This window comes from Pipra filicauda, unplaced genomic scaffold, assembly GCF_003945595.2.
Source record: "Pipra filicauda isolate LSUMZ 115617 unplaced genomic scaffold, ASM394559v2 scaffold110_size2237424_pilon, whole genome shotgun sequence".
Taxonomy (NCBI): Eukaryota; Metazoa; Chordata; class Aves; order Passeriformes; family Pipridae; genus Pipra; species Pipra filicauda.
The window spans coordinates 1,607,323-1,631,666 of NW_024103552.1; the positions used below are offsets into that span (position 1 = coordinate 1,607,323).

Below are 24,344 nucleotides of genomic sequence, written 5' to 3' on the forward strand. Positions count from 1 at the left end.
GGGCGGGCACTGACGGCAGCACGGGCACCGACGGCAGCACCGGCGCCAGCTATGGCTTCGCTCGTGAAGAAAATAATCAGCACTACCAAGGCCCCTGCACTGGGTCCCTACAGGTAATGCCTTAGCTGAGAACGACCTGGGAGTCTTGGTGGATGACAGGTTGACCATGAGCTGGCAATGTCCCTGCGGCCAGGAGGGTCCATGGTATCCTGGGGTGCATGGGAAGAGTGCGGCCAGCAGGTTGAGGGAGGTGATCCTGCCCCTCTGCTTGGCCCCAGTGAGGCCACATCTGGAGTACTTTGTCTAGTTCTGGGCTCCTCAGTTCAAGAAAGACAAGGAGCTACTGGAAAGGGTCCAGCAGAGGACTACAAAGATGATGAAGGGTCTGGAGCATCTCTCTTGTGAGGAGAGACTGCAGGAGCTGGACCTGTTTAGTCTAGAGAAGAGAAGACAGAGGGGGTCTCATCAGTACATATAAGTATCTCAAAGGCAGGTGCCAAGAGGATGGTGCCAGACTCTTTTTGGTGATGCCCAGCAACAGGACAAGAAACAATGGCCATAAACTAAAACACAAGAAGTTTCACTTCAACATGAGGAAGAAATTCTTTACATTGAGGGCGGCAGAGCACTAAACAGGCTGCCCAGGGAGGTCATGGAGTCTCCCTCTCTAGAGACATTCAGAACGCACCCGGACATGTTCCTGTGTATCCTGCTCTAGGTGACCCAGCCTTAGCAAGGGGTTGGACTGGATGATCTCCAGAGGTCCCTTCCAACCCTAACAATTCTGTGATTCTGTGAGGGAGAGGTCTCTTGGGAGAAGCAGAAGCATGTTTTGCTGGTGGAGTTTCGGCAGATCCGGGTAGGGTCTGTCAGGCAGCCCAGGGGCTGAGGTGAGGGCAGGACCCCTGAACAGGGGCTGGTCCCCTCCCTGGTAACCCCTGGAACACCTGGAGTCCTGCAGTAGGAGCAGTGCTGCAGTGCCATGCAGGGGGATGTCTCCTAATCGTTTTAAAATGCCCCTCCAGAAGTCAGTTTGGGAAAATAATTCTGAAATTAGTGGCAAGAAGTGAATGAAAAATAAACTGCAAGAGGAAGAATGATTCTTCTCCAGGAAAATGTGTTTGCCTAGAGACGAGCGTGTTGTGCAGGGAAGTTACAGAGAATGCTGACTATGGATGCTGAGCCTGATCCAGGGTGAGCTTGGGCAGATGGAGAGTTCAGTGCCTCAGAATTGCGGATCCTTCCTTATTTTGAATGTTTGTAAATGCTTTTCAGTCTAAAAACTAACTGCTGTAAAAATATGTAAGATGTTGTTCAATGTTTTCACAAGTTTGTTGTTGCAGCAGATCTGCATGCAATTTAAAAAAAAGAAAAATCCCACTTTTATTTGCAGAAGGGTTTCTCTTTAGTATAGGGACAAGAAAAAAAAGTTCAATCAGTATAGCATACTCTTATAGCTAAGGTACGGAGGGCTTTTTACTAGGGCATTTTATACGAAATTTTAATTCTGCATTCAGTCTTTGTATTCCCAATAGTACCTTATTGCCTTCCAGGTGCATTTTTGTCTCCATTACTTTGTGTCCTGAGTTTTCTGAGCTTCAAACTGTGTGTTCCTTATAGACATTTTAAAGATGGAAAAATACAAAGTTTGGAAGCCGAGAGACATGACGTGAAGGTTAACTTCTGTAAACAATAAACTGTTATTGTACTGCAGCCAGGGGCTCGGCACTGCTTGGCGTTAGGAGAACATCTAAGACATGGAAAGGTGATGATTCTTCTGCTGCATACGCACACACCACACTGGCCTGGTCTTTAATATAGTTCTCCACTTCTGTTTTGGATTAACTGCACTCCAACATTTTGTGCTTATTGATAGTGCTTGATGAAATACTTCTTATTATGCTACCTGTTAATTGTACAACAGGTCTAACTAACATCAGTAAGTTTATCACTAACTTAGTTTATCAGATTTCGCTAAACTTGTCAAAGTCCAGTGAGCAGAAAAGTTGCACAAGAAATAACTGCCACTGGGGTTTGTGTGGTTGAAGTTTCTCTGAGCTTCACTCGTGCATTTGACTGCAGTAGAACTGTACCCCTTGGCTGGTAAATTGTTACTAGTCTCAGGAAATGGAGGAGTCCATCAGTAAGCATACCAAGAGAAGGAAGCTGAGGAGGAGCAGAGAAGGAGACTCAATAAGGCTGTTGCAGATGTTGGTCTGGCAGTGGTATCAGAAGGCTTCAGCTTGTTTTTTGTGATTTAGGATTTTCCTAAGGCCTCTGTTGAGATAAACATCTTGTCATGTCATTTATTTTATAATAAGCAGTACAAGACAATGTCTTTTTTTCTAGAGGGCTCATACCTTCCTGTTGCATGGTTCTCTGTGCTTCAAACAGAACAGAAGTTTATGCGTTGAGGGCCTGTGCCTCAAACAAAGCAGGACATGGTAGGAAAGAAAATTAAAGAAGCGTGTGTGTACAGGCACATATTTTCTATGAAAAAGACTGTCAGCTGGAAAACTATTTTATTCACTAGTTTCTCATCTTTAAATGGTGTTGTTCCATGATTTACTCCAGTTTTGTTAGTTGATGACAGAAAAAATAGTTGTAACATAAGATATTTTACCTCATCCAATAAGTTACTGACTGTTTTTTCCCCTTATGAAATTACAGGAGAATGTAGGACAGGGATAAAAGGAAAGATGGGAATGATGGCCCTGTTTGAACTGCCTGACCCTAATCATTTTACTGAGTCCCTAAGTCAGGTGTGTCACCTGTGAGGTTGGATTGAGACAATCCAACTGAGTCAATCTCAATTGAGAGAAGAGATGTCATAAAAATGTACTCTGAAAGTGTCCATTTCTATTTCTACTGACATTTAAGGGAAGCTAAACTCCTTCAGATACTTAAGGGAGGTGCTCGAGTAGTTTATGTAGCTTGAGAGACTTGTTGAATGGTTAAAACAATGCATTTTCTTGTGGAATGGAAGAGGTAAGAAAAACGGTATTGACACGCCACAAACACTTTCAAAAAATCTTTCTCTAGTTCCTTTGCAAAATATTTTTAATTACTAGCTGAAGAGAATTAAATTATGTTTCTTGCATAATGTTTGCTAGGTAGTTTAAATCTTTGTTTTAATCTTTTAATCTCTTTGTGATAACTAAAGACGTTAATAATTGCTAATTCTACTTCAGCAAAAACACACCTGACATTTATATAAAAATGTTTTGCAACTAGCTTTAATTCTGCATTCCTCTGAATTAACCCAGCCAACAGGTCACTCAGGTTATTTGGTGAGAGGAGAGTGATTGTTCTGGGGATGGAGCGATCAAGGTGTTTTGCTGACTGCCCAAATTCATGACTAGGGAGGAATACTGCCAAAAAACTAGTGGGCAGGGTGTCACCTCACAGCTGTGACTCGTTACCGTGGTGCCTGTTTGAGAGGAAAACTCTTAAATTTTCTAATGATCCCTCTTTTGATTTTTCTTTCTTCTGTGTTTTTTTTTCCCTTCATTCCGCTCATCGCTCTGCAGCTGAGATGTAGATAAAAGGTATTGTCTGCTTCCCAAACTAGGATGGAATATTTATCTAGACGTGTGCAAAAAATGTCTATTTACTCTGCCTTGCATCTGTGCTATCTGCAGCGTGGAATCTATAGGTCACTTTAGTGTTGTGTTGCTGCATTCATACTCTGAACCTTTGCAAGAAAGGGAGTTTATTTCCTCAAAAACAGGTCTATGCAATTCCATAGATGGCCTAACCTTGGCACTTCCAAAAGCATACACCTGTTGAGTGTATGACCGTGTGTACAAACTTGTGTGTGCATAACCTCGGTCTCCTTTCTGAGATATTGTAAACTGCTGTAGAAAATTTGACATATGCTTTCAGACACTTGGATGTTTTCATGGGGAAACATTAAACCTACAATGTGACTTGTGTTTTCAGCCAAGCTGTGCTGGTGGACCGGACAATGTACATTGCGGGACAGATAGGCTTAGAACCTTCCACCGGGCAGCTTGTCTCTGGAGGGGCAAAGGAGGAAGCTAAGCAGGTAAGAAGTCTTCTAGCAATGAACTTGTACTGGGATTGGCATGTGTTTAGTTAAATGTGGACTTGTGAGAAATTGAGAAGACTAGAAAGTGCATTTTGCATCCTCCAGATGAGGAAAAAGCAAGAAAAAGTCATTCCATCCTAACCCTGTCTTTTTTCTGCTTGGACAACTTGGAGGTCAGGGGAGGAATCTATGTTTTTATACCATAAAAACATAGATTTGGGAAGTGTTTTTATATAGGAAAGTAAGAAAGAATCAATGTTTGTAACAAAGGTTCACACCCCAGTAAAAACCCTGACTTGAGTTGGGGAAAGATTTATTCCCCCAAAAGCAAAGAGGTGGAATAGGATGAGATGGAGCTGCATCATAAATTTACATCTAATGAATAGATGATTTAATATTTATGGTTTATTAGAGGCTCGCTTTTATTAGTTTTTATTTTGGTCAGTTTTGACAGTTGAGGTTTTGCTGGGTGAACTTACAATATAACATGGATGCAGCCAAGTTACAAGTCGTATTTGCATACTTACATAGATATAACCCAGCTGATAGTTAACAGATTTTTGTTTCATTTTTCATTAGGCTCTAAAAAACATGGGAGAAATCCTGAAAGCTGCAGGCTGTGACTATGGCAATGGTAAGTGGTGCTATGATGGTGGCAAACAAGTAGTTGTTTTCACCTGAATTAAAATACAAAAAAAATCAAGTGACCTCTAAAGTGATCTTTGCAGTGGGTATCAATGGAACACTACTCTTCACTGAAAGTTTCTGCCAGTGGTACTAATACTTTAACTCCAGCTGGGAAAGCTTAGGTATAGACAGAGCTGCGCCTGACTACAGGCATTTTAAGCATCCTAGGCTTTGCTCCAGGTAAAAGAAGGCTTGTGTCTATGGCGTTAATATTCTAGACACTTTCAGTACTTTTTTTGGGGGGACTCTAATAGTCAGCCAGAGCAGGATTAATGCTGCCTTAGACAGTCATGGGCAAAAAATTCTAGCGTAGACTGTATTTTCAGGCATTTTTATGGATTTTTTTTTCACAACAGATATTATATATAAGTTATTGCCAACAGTTGGTTTACAACAGCTTTTTTAATTGACTTGCTTGTCAGTTCTGTGCCTCTTGGAAGATTTTGGCTTTTTCAGAGCTGGTCAGGAATACCTCAAGTCCTTAAAGTTTTCTTACATACGAGGTACTCAGATTTTTTGGGTGGTTCTTTAGGTTGTAGCTCTAATGGTCAATATCTGTTTGGAAAACTTATCAAAATGTATTAGACTACTCAAGAGAACTTTATGAAATAAAAGCAAGAAATGCATTAAAGTTTTTCAACTTTTATATGCAAGGCCAAGGTCTAAAATAACTGCAGTTATATAATTTCCAGTTGTGAAGACTACGGTTTTGATGGCAGACATGAAGGACTACAATGATATTAATGATGTTTATAAGCAATGTAAGTAGATGTTTTGTTTCTGTTTTACCAGTATGGCTTGTGTAACAAATTATATTCATGGTATTCAAAGTGTTTGAATGACTCAGATGATGCAGTTCCATGTTGTTTGAAATTCCAGTAGAAATTTTACAAAAATTCATTTGCAAGCATCAGATCAAGGACAGCCTAATTTCTTGTAAATTTGTGACCTATCATCTCACTCACTCACTGTCCTGTGAAGATGAACTCCTGCTACCCCTCCAGGTTGATCTTCCATGCCTCTATCTCTATAGATGCTCAGTTGTCCCTAATATAATTCTACTGTAGGCAGCCTTCAAATGCTTAATTTTAGATTTTGTATCTCCATTTCTTTAAAGTCTATTTATATCTTTGAACAATTTGTGGGTTATTGGTATGGGACAGGGCTCATTTTTTATACAAAGATGCTCCACTTGAGGACAAAAAACAAACAATGCTTGGTTAACAAAACTGAATGTCAACTGAAATAGGTGATGCCAATGACCCATATTGTGCAGAAGAATTTGAGAGAATATGCACAGGAGTTCCTTATGTTCCTTTGGCTTTAATTGGGTAGCAGCATCTGATCTTGAATGAAGTCTTTCATTGATGAGCAATCGACACAGTCTTCTGCATGTCAAAATGGAATGGTGTGTGTGTTTAAGCAGGGTAAAAACAGGCCAACTAGACACTTAGTTATGTGTTGCCTCCTACCTGTAGTTCAAGAAAGCAGTTGCTGTTCTTTCATTGTGAGTTATTATCTCAGTGATTAACAGCTTTCAGTAAAGTTTCGTTTAATTACACAAACTCCTTGGAAACGATTGAAGTCAGGTTGGACGGGGCTTTGAGCAACCTGATCTGATGAAAGATGTCCTTGGCCATGGCAGGGAGGTGGATATGACTATGTGAGCATTAAATGTTCCCTCCAACCTAATTCTATGATTCTACAAATTCAGCTCTTATATCTTTACCAGTACCCTTCCCTCTGCTTCACCCCCTGTTCTAACACCTGTGACCGCCAGGTCTAAGCGGGCACAGAGGAATAGGCCAAGGGCCTATTTTTTTCTCTGCTTTCCTTTGAGATGAGTAAGTTTGGACTGCTGTTGACTTTGCATAAATCTGGGGTCTTTGCTCATGACTCTTCTGGCAGGGTCCTGTTTCTCTCTCTTGCTCTTTCTATGAAAGAGCCATCTCCTACTCCTTGGTGTAGGATCACCATTCTGATTTAATCTTTCAGCCGAGCTGGTGTTAAGACCCTGCAGTATCAGCAGAGTGCAAGTATCACTGGTCACTGCGTCACAACTGCATCTGGCTTCTTAGTGATGAATGATGGCTTGCTGAGATGTGAGAGCAGTCAGTGACCAAAACAAACCAAAAAGGGAAAAATGATAGCTGGCACAGGAGACTTGTAGCCTTGAACTGTTCAAATTGACTGCATTTTATACGATTACTTTGAACTGTGTTTTATCAAGCAGAGTTCAGTGATTAGTGGATATTTCTGTTTAAATTGCAGTTTTCAAGGCAAACTTTCCAGCCAGGGCAGCCTATCAAGTTGCTGCTTTGCCCAAAGTAAGTGTCACTTTTCTGCCTACAAAAAAACCCCCTTCTGAAATACCTTACTTCTGAAGCATTCTGACAGCTTTTCTTATTCTGAAATAGCTTCGATCGCAATTATTTTAATGGAGACTCCTAATAAGCTTTTTTCTAAGTATACCAGTCTTATTCCCACACATTATCAGAGATCTGAATATGAGATATAAATTTCTTTATTGTGGAAGATAGCTACAACACTAGAAGTAAGGGCTTATGATACTTGAGTAAGTGTAAAGTGAATTGTCAATATTACTTAACCTTGCTAAATCTGTCAGAAGTGTAATCTCTCTCAAATATCACTGTTCTTTCAAGGTTGTGTTGTACATCCACTTGCTTCATAAAACAGGTACATTAAATTCCTAATATGTTCCTTCATTGTTTTGTCACAGGGTGCCCGAGTTGAGATTGAAGCTATTGCCATTCAGGGACCCCTCCAAGATGCTTCAGCCTGACTATAAATAGAGACTGGATATCCTACAGCAGCAGTTTTGGATTTGATTAATACATCCCTTACATCCCATTCCTAGAGTTGACTAACAGCAGTTACATGCAGTTGAAAGTAGTAAATTTACCAAGGAAAGGTGCCCTCTTCTGGATTGGGGCCTTGGATTCTCTAAAATATGAGCTTACAGTGAGTTCTCTGCCGGCAAACCCTGAAACCTGTGGGAGTCCTGCTAAAATCAGCTGATCTTGATTGCAGGACAGGGCCCACTTTGTGATGGTCACTGGATATTCAGGTATTAAGGTACATATTTGGGTGAACTTATAACAGTTATACTGTCATAAGTTATACTATGTGTGATCTGGACATAGAAAACTATAATGATTTGTAAGTAACAATTTTAAATAAGAAAAAATGACAGAAATGAGAAAACAGAACACTTGAATTGCGTAGGACATATTTTCACTTTGGGGGAATTTTACTCCATTTGTTTCTGAATTGTCTTAACCTCTTTCTTTACATAATAGATTACTGTTGGGAGTCACTTTTTTTCACATGTAAGCAACTGTTTAAGAAAGTTAATATTAATTTCAGAAATAAGAAAATTATGGTTCTCTGAAGTGAAGTGCTAACTTTATAAATCAACTGTAAATTAATATCTACCTGAACTTTTTTCATAATTTTTTCATAGCAATTCAACTTTGACTGTGTTTTGATTTTAAAAAAAACAAGCAAAATCCACAAAAAAAAAGTTTAATGAGAATAAAATATAATTGCAACTGCAAAAACGTGCTTGTCTATTCTGGGGACAAAATTCTTTTCCTGATTGTGCTTTGATTATCCATTACAAAAAAAAAATCCGCATTTTGCTTACTCAATAAGAAATAATTTGAACCAGAAGAATAGGCTTATTACGTCTCTCCTAATAGCTAAGGATGAAATTCTCCAAGACAGGACGATTTCAGCAATTGTGGCATTACAGTTCTTGGCTCTTTTTTTGCTGCCATTAAGGTCAGAAGCATCAGTTTGATGGGGTGATTAAGCCATATTGAGAAGTCTGACTGGTGTTGCTAGTAAGTTATCCCATCCCTACTGATCTTCTAACCAAGTAGCAATAGATATTGTGTTTTTAAGTATCTGTTTGAAAGTCAGCTGCCTCATGGCAGAGTTGATTCCATCTTCCCCACAGCCACATGACTAAGCACAGTTGGTTTATTCGGGGGAAATGAGCAGAAATTCTTTCCTGCTATAGTCTGTCCACCTCAACATCTTTTTTTTGCTCTCTTCTGTGAAGATGGCCATCGGATTGCGTATGGATGCTGCTGTCACTGTGTCTTCACTGTCTTTGTGTAGAAAGTAAAAATAGCTATAAACAGCGTCTTGGAGAAAGTACTGTTTTAATGGTGGAGATGTGTACCTGCTTTATCCAATGTACTGCAAGAGGGAATCTCGTAGGCTGCTCCTTCCAGAGGCAGTCGTTTGTATGCCAGAGTGCCGTGACTGAGCGTATCAGAAGCTATTTCTAGTCCCATCTTGTGTTATCACACTCACTTAATATTGGTAAGCACAAAAGCAGTAATATAGTGAGGAGAAGGCATAACGGTGGTTTGCCACATGGCGAGTCCCAATACTGTCTGTTCAGCTCTCCGACCCCAAACTTCAGTTCTGTGTGTGCGTTTCTGTGCATAACGCCTGCTGATGCTCCTCTTGCATACTTTTACCTGGCTAATGGTTTTCATATGGTAAGCACACAAGAAGAGTCCAATCTGGCAGCACCATGTTGCTGTCAATCTTGCCATGGCACATGCAGATGTTGCCTTGTGTGAATCATCTTCCATCCCTGGATAAACTGTAGGTGTCCCACTCGTGGTTTCTTACCTTCCTGCTCACCAGCTATGCTTTCCAGATCTTGTTACTTCAGTTGCAGTAAGAATATTTTGTATTTTTCATGCATTCCTGGTATCACTTTAGCATACACCAGATGGGCTGTTGGAAAATTGTGAGGAAGTCAGCCCTATTTAACCCTCCTGGATGTGATGGGAAGTGGCCGTTTCTGCTTTTCACTGAGGTTATAAATTGTATCTTTATAGAAAAAACATTCATAATGAGGTTGTCACAGTAAGCATATACTTGTGATGTGTGATATTTTACAGTATTATCTTGCTTTCCCTTGAAAAAATGGGAGATACTTATTTTTATTAGAAGCGAAACAATGCTTTCAGTATTTCAACAGCGAACTTCCAAACAACTTTTTAAAAGTACCTAACTTTTCTGCAAATAAACTTCCTACACATAAACTTTATTAGTTTTGGCTTCTGCTTTTGTTCTGTCTCCTTGGCTATACTATTAATGTCTTTATGCTCTACAACTCTGACTCAATAAGCAATCCCTCCTAAGAAAACACATGGTCAGACTTGTTAGGAAGGAGTTAGTATACTAATACGGATATGACTTTCTAGGAAACAAAGAGCAGATATTGCTTCACTTTATCAATTAATAAGAATAATATAATTGAATGAAGTTACATTTGAACTCCATTTAAATGGAGTTTAATTTCTAATTTATATTTGGGGTTCTCTGTAACAGCTTTGTTCACATATAATTGTGTTGTTTGAATTTATTTCACTTATTTGTACAAATAGTTCAAGTTCCCGTAAATCAGCTGATTTCAATAGTCTTGAACATCAGCTAAGTTCAGCCTTGTATAATCGCTGTGGTTATCCCTTCTTACCTCTCTGCCTTACCTGTGCCGTGCTGCCTCTTTGCCAACCTTGAACATAACACTAGATGGCAGCTTTGATATTTTTTTGGAGTGCTGACGTGTGCTTTGGCTGATGTAAGCCCTTTATAGAACTCCTTTGGGAGACTTCCCTGGTAGGAATAATGTTAATACACCATTGCTTTACATAGTAAGGGTCAGTCTGAGACTGAAATGTAAGTGAAACACCTGGAAAAAAATGCATTCTGGGTGCAGCTAACAAGGCAGAACACATTGATTCCATTAAAAACATTATTATCAGTGCAAAAAGTCAGGAACTAAAATTCACTTTTAGCTTTACGATTTTTTAGGTGGAGACCAGTTGTAGTTTTTAGACTACATATTTAGATCAGAGCCTTTTCTTGAATGGCTCTGATCTAAATATGTATTCTTCTGGTACAGGAAGTCTAGAATAACTGAAAAAACCTCTTATTTACAGCTATAACAGTTCTCAACATAAACAATCAGCCTTCCATAGAGGTGTATAAAACATTTATTTTTTTAAGCAGACTTTTATTATTTGATTCTATTCTTTAAAACAAAAAGGCTAAGCTCTGTAATTCTCTAATACAAGAAGCAAGTATCGTGACTGTCTCTTAGGTCTTAGCATACAAACTACTTAGTACATGGATATTTAATAAAACCTGGTTTAGGTAGAGGCAAGTTAAACATAGCTTTTTTTGTTTGCTAGACTGAGCCGCTAGCATGCCAAAATATGAAGTTGCAATTCAGCTGGTGGAATCCCATTTTCACCATTTAGAATTTGTTTCCATCACATGTAACTGAAAAACCACAACAGAATAGGTCCTCTCTTTCTGTGAAAGTAAAGAAATACCAAAACATGCATGTTCTACCAGGTGTTTCTTTTAGTAGAACTTTTTCTTCTTCAAATGATTATATACTCTACAGATTAAACAATGCAAAAATAAACTTCAGTGCCAAGTTTAACTTTGCTCTCTTAAAGCACTTAACCTGCCCTAATTTGCTACAAGCACTTGCATTTGCTGCAGTGTTTACCTGAAAGCAGCTCCTCACTGAGTGAAAGAGCCAATCCCAGCCAGTCAGATGGCCAAGTATCTTCTGAGATCTTACAGGGTGCATATGTGCCTGCACGGAGCTGACACAGGGTGCAAATTTAACCTCTTCTAGGACTGTGTTTATTGGTAATTAAAAAAAAAAATTCTATCAGAACTTCCTTGTTTGCTTGGAAATCCAGTTTGTTCCATCAAGTGTCCTGCCCAGCTCTCCCTGCAGCATGAAGTAATTAATTCTACCTTGGATGAAGCTGAGGGATGAAGATTGTCCAGCTTTTGATAAAATACAAAGCAATTTTCAAAAATGCTTGCCTGTGTTAAAAAACATAGACATTGGAGCATATCCTTTTCCCAGCCTTTAACATGAAAAAGCTCTTCGATACACAGACCAGTTTCTATCCTTGGGAACCTCTGTGATGTCCCAGGTTTGCAGAGGCAAATAACTGCATTTTGGTCCTTTATCCATAGTACATGCTTTGGTAGCTTACAGATCATGAATAGTAGACCCCAATGAAATTTTCAAGGTAGGAATGTTTTATTTCTCAAGGCAGAGATGTTCAGCATCTATCTAGCAGCTGCATTGTAAGAATTTAGGTGATTTAAATTTTCACGTTTAACAAAGTATCAAGCATATTTCATCTTTTAGAAAGGAAAAATAGGTTTCATCGGTTGTAGTTATAGAATATGTAAGGATGAAGATGATTGACAAAGGTTGATACTGTTGAGTCATTGACTGGTTTATATTCATCTTTTTTCTATTGCATTGCTTAATGACCTGAAAAAGTTGAACAGTGAGGTAGGAACATATATTGTCACCCATCTTCCTTGTTACAACAGTGGTAGAAAAGAGTGACTGAGGTGAGCAGGTCATTTTGACTCCTGTGTATCTTCACATTTTGCTTCCAAGTGCAGCCTCCTCTATTGCTGTGAATACTACTGATCTCTGTCAGAACTCTTCTTGGTTTATGCTTTAAAATTGTTTAATATAGCTGGTCAAACTGCAACTCGTGGTCTTACAAGTAGTCAGCGTGGCTCCTCCACCAATTTAATCTCCTGTGTTTGGGAGTGAGGTTATGCTGGCACAGGTGCTGGTGGCTGACCTGAATTCCCAGCTCACAGGAGGAAATCAGCCCTGAGATGCAGCTGAAGGGGAGTCCTGGACCCTGGATGTACACCCAGCCTAGTCCTGTATCACCCAGGGCTGTCCTCATCCTGCTCAGTACCTGCTCCCCCCCTCCTCAGCTCTCCAAAGTGCATAGTATGCTTCTCATGGATTTTTGTCATGTTTTGACTACCTCTCTTTGGATTTTTAACTCTCACTTTTTTAATAGATCTCGCAAATTTTTAATAGAATTAGCTGCTCATTTTAGCTTCTCTATTATAGAAAGCTAGTAAAAATAAAATAAAAGCAACTTCCACCTAGCAAAAAATCCCTAAAAAAATAGTAAATATGCATTTGGGTTCTAAAAGCGTATGGTGTTGCCTATATGATGCTGACATTAAATGAAGCTGACAAGTTCAAAAGAGTGCTGCAAAGCAGAAAACCTTAGATTTAGTGATACAGCCAAGTTATATCAGCTTACACAAAAGGCTGATAGCCCAAGGATATCAACTAGGTTATTTGATACAAACCAGAGTCAGCTGGAGTCAGATGTGCGCATGCAGCACAAAATTTTGTTAAGTCCTTTTGTACAATAAAGCTAATAAAACAGACGTGCTTGCTCTTTTTAAGTAATTGACTTTTTTTCCGTGTTCTACTTCCTTATGCTAGAGCATCCTGTTAACACAGTCCTCAACAATATACAATATATAGTCCCTTTGCAACATTCACTATCAGAACATATTTCTACTTTCTGTCTGATCCATAACACTAATCATATTTAGGACCCATTTTCACAGGAAATTTGTTTGAAAGCTTTGCTATTCAGCTTCAGCTCCAAAATGATTATTTAGCATTTTGGAAAATAACCCATACAGTCCCTGATGGTGTACTTCTCCGGGAGGACAGCTCTACAGGGAAATATAATAGATGCCATCTCCTTTGAGAACAGGCTTACAGTTGTCTCTTGTTAGAAATCTATTTTGGAAGCCACAAATGCATATGAAGAGACCTACACAGCTAAAGACAGGTTGTTAATCACCATGAATGCTAATAGCTGTGAAATTATCTTCTAGGATTTATATTACTAAAACATCCTACCCAGTTAAATATGCCCTCTTCTCCCTGTTTTTGCAGAAGTCATCACATATACTATTCATCACATACTACTATTCTTTCAATAAATTTATGTTTAAAAATGGGGAGTGAGCAGCACGTACTACTTGGGTCCTGGACAATGCACCCTGTTATCTTCTATCTTCTGGAAAACTAACCTCTGCATTTAGTTACAGCCTGGTAAATAGGCACTTTCATCTCCCAGTCCTCTGAGTCCTCTAAGCTATACACTTGAGCAGCTCCGTACACTGGTAGTCCAGGCACTCAGAGAAATTGCCTGCATACAGTCACTTAAAAAAAACAAAACACTGCACTGTATTCTTTATCCTATATAAGGCTGATTGAAGGTATAAACGGCTTGAAGTTAGTTATCTGAACCTGGAAAAAAATCCTAATTGAAAACTGAATGGTTATACCGCTGTTAGAAAATTATCCCACTGTGTACAGAAGGCACTCTGTGGCAGGGTGGTGAAAGTTTAGGTATTTCAAACACTTGAGATCTTGGCAGCTTGAACTAAAGAATATTTACATTATGTAAAACTTTTTCTGATGCCTTTTATTCATGTGTCTGTAGCTAGTGGTTCAATCCATAAAAGCTTTTCTATCTTCCCAACCCAGTAAAATTTTAAAATGTTCATGTGGACAGAAGAGCAGGCCCAAGAAGAGGATGTTCATAGAGACATAACTTCTATTCCTTGTTATTAGCTGTCTCTGAAACACATGGAAAAATTAATTTAGCGATTAATTGAAGGTACAACTTGATATTCACAACATCTCACAGAATTCAAAGTGAAAGTTCCCTGGAAGCATCACAGGATGAAGGGGGTATCTGTTCTTCTCCCAGATCTGTAAGAATGTTCTGTGTCGACCTGAAATGACCACAAGCAGCCACTGGCTCTGCTTCCTCTTGCCCCATCATGTTCATACAGTCTTCCTCTCACAGACATTAACATCACCTCTGTATTATGCTGCAACAGTCTCGTGCTCCTCCCCACCCTGCTGCCTTTTCTCTCAACAACTTTTGAAATCACTAGATCCTTTCAGTCATATCTGACATAGAGGCAGGCATCTCATGGACATTAAATCTTAAATAAGGACAAGAGACATAGGGCATAAATTCAAGTAACTGAGTATTAAATATAAGAAAATATTTTCTTTTTTTTTCTCTAAGGACAACTGACTGATGAGAATTTACTGCCCACAATTTATGGAATCTCCATCCTTGGGGATTCAAAACCCAACAGGACAACCTGTTCCAGCTGACCCTGCTTTGAGCAGGACTAGACAAGCTTCAGAGGCACCTTTCTACCTTAGCCATTCCGTGACAAAGTATGGTTGGGGAACCAGCCCCTGAAACTACTGATGTTAACCATCAGCAGCTGAGAAGTTCTGAGGCTCACTGGCTTCCTTGATAGCTAAAAAAAAAGTGGCCAAGGGGATGATTGGCTGAAATCACAGTGTCAGACCACCCAAGCTCAAAGTACTTCTTTCCCAGCCAGAAGATGCTGCAAGGATAGATTGGGAACATGAGAACATGGCACTTCCTCATAGTGAATAATGGTGTTCCATGAGGGTGGGAAGGTGGGAAATTTGCATGGGAATCAAGTTGAGTGACAGACATCCAACTGCAGTGACTGACTGTGACAAAGACAGTTAATTAGCATGAAGATGGCTAATGTAGCATGAAAAATAACCAACTACCTTTAATGGTTTTGAATTTTTTTAATTCAACACACTTAGCATATCACTGAGCATTCGTTCAGAGATGGATTGCGGCTACCTTTAGAGCAATATTTTTTTTGCACTAGGAAAAGCTCATATCCTCTTAGTTGTACCCTCTCAGAGGCAAGGCTCTGAATGGTTTTGATGTCTCTCAAAGTAAGAATTTTTTCATTCCCTTAAGCCATTCTGTTTCCCTGCCCAGAATCTTGTTTTAGTTCTTCAATATCCTTTCAAGATGAAAGAATTGCTCCCTTACACAACAGCATCCCAGGTTTAAATGGTTGCTATTCCATTCTTAACATAGTTTTCTCCTCTTGCCCGAAGCCATTCTCTGAGCTGTGTGCATCAATGCATTCCTATCATCTGAAATGCATTACAGACACAGAAGCAGGGCTGCTTTTTCTGCTTCCCTACAAAACTGTTGAGGAGAATATTGTCAAAGCGGGAAAATGCAGAAAGTATTTCAATAAAGCTGTAATTATCACATGATGAAATTTCTGGATTCTGGAAGTATTCAAGGCCAGGTTGGAAGGTGCCCTGAGCAAGCTGATCTAATGGCAGGAGGGCTGGAACTAGATGATCTTTAAGGTCCCTTCCAATACAAGCCTTTCTATGATTCTCTTACTCTTCAGGAGCAGGAAGCTGTTCTTTAAACTGTTCTTTGATTCTCCCAGAATCAAGTGCTTTGCTGAACTCAGCACAGAGAGATAATTCTTTGCAAAAGCATATGGGCAAGACATTAAAAACAAGTTGATTGAATAGAATTGTTTTGACTTCATAAACAAAGCTATATGGCATAAATCTAAAAATTCTGCAAAAGCACACTTGTCAGTGGCCAACATCTGCTTGTCCTCACAGGCTAGCTTAATAAGTAGCAGTATAAAGGGGAGCAACTGCCAAACATGAAAATTAAAGGGAGGTGAGTAATTTTTTTTGTTTTATCGCTGTTGATCTAATTTTACTTGAGTAATCACAAAGTCATAAAGGCACTTATGCCTTGACCAAACTGCTGGACCATCACCCTACTGGTTTTCCAGGCTGCAGTGCTTGTGCTGAAAAACATTTTCCTTAGTCTTGTAGCACAAGCTGGCTTGCTGCTGGGAGCTCAAAGCTGACATATACTAGCATATACTGGTGTATGCTAGCATTGGGAAGGAACCAAAAATTTCTCATCCCAGGTGCAAGAGGTTCATTTGGAAGTCATGAAAGGCACTGGTGTAAGGTATCTACTACTCTTTCTGCTAAAGCTGTCCTCAATTACAGAAATACTCACTATCCTGGAGAGATTTTGAGCACAGCTACAAATGGTGGTTAGGAGAGAGGGGAGAGGGGAAAGATGGTTTCATCATGCAATAAGTTCAACAGGGGAAGAGAGGAGGTGCCTGTGTTGCCTGCTCATCCCTTTTCACATTTCAGCAATACCACAGGGTAATCTGTGGTGGTGGAATCACCATGCCTGAAAGTGTTTAAAAAACATGTGGATGTAGAACTTAAGGACGTGGTTTACTGGTGGACCTGGCAGTGATGGGTCAACAGTTGGACTCAATGATCTTAGAAGTATTTTCCAACTTAAATAATTCTATTATTCTAATTCTGTCTTCTGGGGCATGTAATCACCTTATGTGATGGACTTGAGTGTGGGATTCTTAGTGAACGTGGAGGAAGAAAAAGAAATAACTTTTGCAGAAAGACTGTGTTGACAGAATTGTGACCATAATTTCAAAGTCTGCCAGAGGGATAATCCCATCTCCTCGAATTTTTCTCTTCACTGGTGTGATGAATTTTCAAAGGCACTTTATTTGGCCTCTGACTTTTTCTTCCCACCATTTGACTACATTTGTTGTGCAATGTGCTTTCACCGCAGCACCACACTGCTGATTCCAACTGATATGAAGAACGAGGGGATCTAAAATGACTGACATAGAATGGAAATCATAAAGCAGCTTTAAGGCTTAGCTCACAAAAAGAAGCCTGCAAATAATAATGAGCAGAGTCATGATTTTAACACAGGTTTTTATTTTCCAAGACTGCATGTCACAGTCTAGCATACTCTCCAAAGCTGGATAATTTATCTCTGGTAAGGCTCATGTATTGTATAAAGACGACCCATGTAAAAAGCATGACTTCCAATTGATTGCTTTCAAAAATATCTCTTAAAGTAAACAAAAGTATTTATGATGCTCTCGTGTTAAAATGCGGAAAGCAGCTGCCTGCCGGTAGGGGAATGACAAGAAGTGCTCATTAAGGACAGCACAGTATTTTCTGTCTCCTAAACAATAACCCATGTGGTCCTTCCCTCCTCTGTCAACGTACCCATCTCTGTCGCTGCTGCACTATCCACAGCTTCTCCTGTTTCTTCTTTTGTTTCAGGCCCTCCACTTACTGTCTCACTGAGCAGCTCAGTTTCCACCTGTTCTCCCGTCTCACCTGGGAATGGTAACCATGGAGATCAAATTAGCATCCACTGAGAAAAGCACCAAGCACCCCAGCTCCCTTCTGTAAACCTAATTTTGCTTTGTCAGTTCTCCAATGCCCCTTACAAAGGTACCCCCTGAATGAATCCATAGACAACAAACAGGATGACCCCATCCAGCTATATGCATGCCTCATGCCCATGAAGTTCTCCTTATGCTTTCACAAAATCCCCTTGATGCTATATCCAAAAGACATCATGAGTACTATTTCTGTTCAAATTATTTTTCCTGGATTTTATTTTATATATGTGCAGTTTTATTTGCAATTGGAACAAAACGGAAATAGAAAACATGGTAATGTGCCAGTCTGGCTGAATTTGTGCTTTCCCTGACAAGTTGCTCCCTGATTCATTTCCTCACAAAGCTATGGAAGCATAAAGGAAAGTGAAACAAATGCTAAGTATCCTATGCACCGTAGCATAAAAATGTAAAGACTCATGGAAAGAGAATGCACACAAGTTAAGATATTTACATCTAGCTTGGAAGTAATAGGAGAAAAATCTTTTTCCTAAAGTCTTCACACATCATTTGGTGCTCAAAGCCCCACGACTCATCTTCAGCCAGTCAACTGTAAATGCGTTTGCACAGACATGAGGTGGCAGAGCAATGTTCAGTGTGTGCTGCTCTGCCTTCAGCATTCTGCCCTGAGGCTTAGAAATGGTGATTAATGAGTTTGCAACTGGGCAAGACTGTGTGTTTAACAGGTGAGCATCCTGTCATTTACTCATTACATAAAATGAGGCTGTATGCCTAAGGATAGATGCCCATGTTATGTAGAGGAAACTTCAAAATTCTTTTGTGGAGAGACACAGGAGAGGACAAAGTTAGTCAACCACCCTGCTCAGCTACCGGAATGCAAAGAGTGAGATTTATACAGCCAGTTCAGAGACATGCAGAGCAAAGCCACAGGATTAGTGGTAGCATGTGTAAGCGGTTCTGGACTTCACACAGACCAGTCCTTCTGCATCTTGCATTTCTTCAAGGCAAATGTGGAGTGAGGAAGGCTGCTGATACCATGTTTCCCTGCAGAGAAATATTCCTCTTTGTGCTTCGCTTGCTTGTTCCCTGAAAAAAAGCTCCCCCAGGATGTATCTGATTCCTTACCAAGCTACTTTGTACAATTCAAGAGAAATTCGACTCCTCCTGTGAAGTGTTCACCTTTTGCATGTGCAGTCCATTTGTGCATTTGTGCATTTGTGCATTTGTGCATTTGGGCACCAACCCAAAGACGAGCATAGCCTACAATTTTCAGGAACAAGCACATCTCCCACTAAAGGTCCCTATCACTGCACATGGAAATATCTGCCATCTCAGACACCACTGCCTCCTCATGCAGCCTTCCTCCACCGCTAGTCATCTCCAGACATTTTTTGAAAGCCCAGTCCAATGTCCCTCTGCTACTACTTCTATTTAGCTTGTCTAGTAGCCAAGGCTCTAGGACAGACTGGATATGCCAGGCATACATCAGAGATGCTTTTTCTTACACATCCAGGCAGCCTCCAACTTTATGTGCCCAGGGAGAGTTGCTTTATAATTAATACATGTGACTAAGTAATGGAGCCTTTGGGCTCTGCAAATATTAAGGAATGTGTCTGAGCTATACAAAGACACAATGTTTTAAATGAGGGTACGGTGGGGCATTTTACCTGCTAAGAACAAAAAGGACATGAAATGAAGTAGCAGAAATAATGACTGGAAATGCTGATTAAATTTATTACAGCTTGGACTTGTAAATCTGAGGCTTCCTCACCCACATTCTTCTACGCTCCACATAGTACAGGCTTCCAGGACCAAATTCTGACTCCAGAAGCTCTTGTGAGGCTCTTAGTAAAGTCAAAAGTACCCACACAGATGTCTCTGGAGGCAAAATTCGGTCTCCTGAATTTATGAAAGTACAAATATTACCCTCAATGAGGTGGTCCTCTTCAGTAATATGTACTTTATCCATGACTTCCACTACAGAGCTGTCACTGCCCTCTACCAGCCCACTGTCCTCAGCTGGTCCTGGTGATGGTGCCCCAACATCTTCTGGTGCTGCAGGTGAAGGCCCACTGCCCTCCTCTCTCCATACAGAAGGCAGCTCAGAGCTTTCCTCTGTTCCTGCAGGCAGGGGCTCGGTGCCCTCCGGCTCCTCCCTTTTACTGACTGAATCGGTCTTCTCCTCAGCATCCAGAATCATGGCTGCAGCCTCCTCTCCTGGCAGATGCTCTCCTAGGTTTGTCTCCTCAGAGGCAAGGCTCACATCCTCTTCTGGGTCCAACTGTGTTTGGTCAGCTATGGTTTCATGATTGTCTGCAGTCAAGGTGTTTGCACCTGGTGATGCTTTTAGTTGCAGAAGGGCAAAGAAAGAAAAAAGAGAATTGGTGAGTAGTAAGCTCAATGAAAATTAAACCCACAGTGAACCGCATAAGCACTACCTGTCAAAGAGCTCCCTCCTGGCTAGGAACATACCCTCTCACAGATGTGCTGCACATATCCACAAATATCCCATAGAAGATGGTGCTGCTCTTACACTAAAAGGAAGTTTTCATTTGAAGCATATCATATATTTTTATATGAAGAGAGCCAACCTGTTTACAGGTCACTGTCCTATTACATTTTGCCTTATGTATCTGAAGTGTGCAGGTGGTTTGCAGGTGATGGGACACTATGCAAGGAAGCACCTTATCCTGCCCCAAACCAAGCACAGGATCAATGTGATGAGTGTGAGGGAGCTGCTGGTCTGGGCTGCACGTGGGAAAATTCTAGTGGTGCCTCCAGGTGGGCTCAATGAAAAACCCTGAGAATGTTCTCATTCTGAAGGACAAGCAGTGCCCACTTCTTAAAACAAAAACTGATTTGTCTGTCTTTTTCAATACCAAACTACCATTCATAGTATGCTCTGTCTAATAAAAAAATCAATAACAGGAAGCCTAAACAAATTAACTTCCACTTCTTTCATCTTTCATCAACTTATTGGCTAGTAAAGCAATGGGTTTTGGCAGAAAAAATTATGAATAAAGAACTGACAAAATTACTCTGACAGGTATTTAAGTATGAAGGTTGAAGACTCAAAATGAGTTATACCTACCTATCAGACTGATTTAATAATCTTCTGATTAAATTCAATTTGACAAGAGCTTGCAGTTAACCTTCTTCAAAGGAATGCCAGGATGAAAACCCTAGTAATTCATGTATGAAATGTTTATATAATAGTTACACAACTGGAAAAATGTTATTTTCTGAGAAAATTATGATTGTGTTGTCAAAGCCAGTAAGCAGAATCATATGACACTGTTCACAGATGAACACATCTATGCGTGATCATACAGACATAGATGAACAGCAAAAAAATGTAATACCTCCTGCTCTTAAAACAGCTGCTTGAATACTGCTGCTTTAAAGTAACTTCACAGTTCTTTTGAGGCATTCAAGCAAAACACCTTGCCAGCAAGCGTCACCTAGTCAGCATGTGCCTAGAGAAACAGGGAAGGATAGCTAAGCAGGAAGAAGAGCAAGAACTGGGAATCTGGACTGTCAAGATGGACAGAAAGCAACTTTGACTACAACATAGATAAAATCTCATTTGTCCCAAGATCTGTAAACCCATCCAAGTTCCAACCATGCCCTCCAAATCCACATAGACATGGCTATTTATAACACAACTCGAACAACAGGAGATAAGTTCAGCTACGCATGTTAGACCACAGAGCCCTCAAAGGGCAGCACCAGCCTCTGACAGCTGGTGGACAGGGAAAGGACAGATGGTCCCAACCCACGGGGCTGAGCTTCAGTCCATCAGTGGACATTCCTCTGTCAACCTGCCCAAGCCCCTTTTCAATCCATTTACTCTCAGCCTCCCCCATGACCAGTGGCAATGAGAGCTGCAGCCCACTTATACCCCCTGCAAAACACATTCTGGTTGGTTTTAAGCCTGATGCAAGTCATTTCATTGAGTGACGGTTCTTGTGTTACAAGAAACAGCAAATATATTTCCCCTGATTACCTTCTCTTGATCTCTATCACACCTCGTCTTCCAGGCACTCATTTTCCTAACATGAAGCTCAAGGTGAAACAGATACCCAATTGGAATAACAGCAAGTAAATCTTAACCTAAAGCTACTCTAAGCAGTGATTAAAAAAAAGCAATGTATGCTCACAGACCAGAGACTTAATCTTTTCACATTCTTATTTTTCATCTCTTTGGACACTTCTAAATGCCTTCACCTTGCTTGGTGTCAGGAGCATTTAAAACTTATGGACAGAAATAAATGAGCCATTCAAATCAGAATGTTTTCAATTGTTGTTAGCAGTAAAAAAAACAAACCTCAGACCTATTATTACTGGGAATCTCCTGCAGCTTCTATAAATATCAGCCTTGTAACTTCCAGCTAGCCTTCTCTTCATCAAGATGTTTTATATAAATTGGATTTATAAAATACTGCCATGCAACATGAGATCTGCACTGTTGGAAACCCTGGAAGCATTCCTCTGCTCTCATCTGAAATGCAAAGAATTCCCTAATATGGAGAAAAAAAATCCTCACAGTAATCTATTCAATACCTTTATCCCCCAGAAGAATGAACATCATGTGGCAATCAACATTCCTAGGATTCTGGCTAGTTTTGTTTTATTTTTAAATTTATAATTTTTATTTTCCCTGCTGTAGATAATTTCGGCTGGAAAAACAATGACAAACACAGTGAATTTAAGTGGGCCATGGCAACAGTATTTTTCCCTTTGCCTTCTTTCTTTCCTTTTGGAAAAGCCTCAGATTTTTGTTTTTATTAAATACATTTAATAAAATTAATTTTATTTTAAATACATTTATGCATTAAATGTACATTTCCCCACATTAACACCTTTGGATAAGTTGTTTTTTCAAATTGTCCTTTCTTATTAAACTAGATTTAAAATTATTAATATATCTGGCTGGTAACTGCCCAATTAATGGAGATCTTTCATCTGTAACTACAAACTGCACTTCATCCTTACCATGACATTAATTTACATATTTATTACATTTCATAACCTATCCTGACATGAACAGGTGCCTAGACAGAATTCTTAAAATACTCATAATAAATTAGTTCAGTTATTTCCCTGAGCCCTTCAGTGTTCCTGTGCAAACATCTTTCAGTGGAGGACGGAAAGGCAGAGGAATTGGTACATTGACCAGGTGAACAAGACAGCAGGCACAGGATAAAGAGATTTCTGCCGGGTACTTTCAGCTGGGCTCCTCAGTTTGCAAATGTATGTTGGCTCTGTAGTGGCACCGAGAACACTCACCCCATACAACCTGCTATTGTCTCTGCAGTAACAAGCCACAGCATTGCCAGACAACACATGGAAAATAAACCCATATAGAAAACATGGATGCTGCAGCCAAAATAACAGCAAGTACTTATAACGCGAGAATATAAGAAAGAAATGCAGCAAAATTAAGTGCAAACAACATTTATGTATATGCCTTCAGAAGTGTGTTTCTCGAGAAGCCAATATCTGTAACTGTAGCATGCAGGTTCATATGAAAGTGTTTTCAAACCATCCTTGGAGCAAATAGCTAAGTGTGATGAATATGGAAATAAAGTTTTATTTTATTTCCACTGAATAGCAAGGATATTCTTATGCAACATTCTACAAATACACCTTGCACACAAAATTAGTCTGCTGTGACTTGAGCCAGTCAAAACCACAGGAGTATTGCCGGTGCTGCAAACGGTGTCAGGGGTGGATTTTGTCAAAAAACAGGAAGGATAGTGGGGTCAGGTATTGCTAGTTCGCTATTCTTTTAAAGGGGGGGGGGGGGGAAGGCACTGGGTTGAATAGGTACTACACGAAACGGCCAACAGCAGGACCTGTCTGGAAATTAAAAAACAAACAAACAAACAAGCTGGCGGAAAGGAGCGGAAGGGGACTTAGGCATTCATTCACAAGAAACAGCAGTTTCGAAGCATCGCTCACGGAGCGCAGTTCCATCCACAGCTCAGGCAGAATTGAAAGCCGGGAGAAGCCCGACGGGCTCCTGCCCCACGAGGTTTCTGCGGGTCGCGCACCCGCGGCTGGACGGGACGGGACGGGACGGGACCACCCCGCGGCTGAGAGCACCGTGGCCTCCCACCCTCAGCACCCGCCTGCACCCCCCGGCCCGGCTCTCCCCGGCCCGGCTCTCCCCGGCCCGGCTCTCCCCGGCCCGGCTCACCCCGGCCCGGCTCTCCCCGGCCCGGCTCACCCCGCGGCGGCGGCGGCGGCTCCTGGGGGCGGCTGCGGGCGCTGCTGGAGCAGCCCATGGCGGGGCGGGCGGCGCTGCAGCCGCTCCCGACGGGACCGGGGCGAGTGAGGAGCGGCTGGAGGGGAGTCGGGCATCATCGACCGACGGAGCCGGGGGGCGGCCCCGGCGACGGAGCCTTAAAACACACCCCCGCGGTTCAGCCCGGGCCACCGCCGCGGTCGTCCCTGCCCCGGGGGCGGATTTCAGCGCTGTGTGCGGGTGCCCCAAGGTGTGAGTGGCAGCAGCCGAGGAGGGGGGACTGCAGGTCCGTGTGCCCCGTGAGTTTAACCCTGGGGCTGTGTACGTAAACCTCACGAGCAAGCTTCGACCCAGGTTGGTATCGAGGAGACCCATAATTCC

The 24,344-nt window shown here is 41.0% G+C and overlaps 2 protein-coding genes across 3 annotated transcripts; one reads left to right on the forward strand and one right to left on the reverse strand.

Annotated features, from left to right (window-relative positions):
* The first annotated feature begins 9 nt into the window (after nucleotides 1–9).
* RIDA (reactive intermediate imine deaminase A homolog) lies at nucleotides 10–18,892 on the forward strand. 2 transcript variants are annotated; one of them, XM_027717527.2, is made up of 6 exons: nucleotides 10–113; nucleotides 3,943–4,048; nucleotides 4,631–4,685; nucleotides 5,431–5,499; nucleotides 7,010–7,065; nucleotides 7,479–9,833. In XM_027717527.2, the coding sequence occupies exons 1-6, from the start codon at nucleotides 52–54 to the stop codon at nucleotides 7,539–7,541; spliced, it is 411 nt and encodes a 136-aa protein (XP_027573328.2). In that variant the 5' UTR covers nucleotides 10–51; the 3' UTR covers nucleotides 7,542–9,833. The 2 variants fall into 2 exon arrangements, with proteins under 2 accessions (XP_027573328.2, XP_039238341.1); XM_039382407.1 differs by lacking the exons at nucleotides 7,010–7,065; nucleotides 7,479–9,833 and adding an exon at nucleotides 17,631–18,892.
* Nucleotides 17,257–24,055, reverse strand: LOC113986132. The gene is made up of 2 exons (XM_039382400.1): nucleotides 23,946–24,055; nucleotides 17,257–20,056 (listed from the first exon to the last, which is right to left on the reverse strand). The coding sequence occupies exons 1-2, from the start codon at nucleotides 24,001–24,003 to the stop codon at nucleotides 19,449–19,451; spliced, it is 666 nt and encodes a 221-aa protein (XP_039238334.1). The 5' UTR covers nucleotides 24,004–24,055; the 3' UTR covers nucleotides 17,257–19,448.
* Nucleotides 24,056–24,344: the final 289 nt, after the last annotated feature.

Bases quoted from the DNA above. Each gene is read 5' to 3' on its own strand.
- RIDA (XM_027717527.2), top strand. From the start codon at position 52: ATGGCTTCGCTCGTGAAGAAAATAATCAGCACTACCAAGGCCCCTGCA. The intron at 4,049-4,630 runs GTAAGAAGTCTT...ATTTTTCATTAG, and splicing joins CAAAGGAGGAAGCTAAGCAG to GCTCTAAAAAACATGGGAGA. The intron at 7,066-7,478 runs GTAAGTGTCACT...GTTTTGTCACAG, and splicing joins AAGTTGCTGCTTTGCCCAAA to GGTGCCCGAGTTGAGATTGA.
- LOC113986132 (XM_039382400.1), bottom strand. From the start codon at position 24,003: ATGGGCTGCTCCAGCAGCGCCCGCAGCCGCCCCCAGGAGCCGCCGCCG. The intron at 20,057-23,945 runs GTGAGCCGGGCC...TGCAACTAAAAG, and splicing joins GCCGCCGCCGCCGCCGCGGG to CATCACCAGGTGCAAACACC.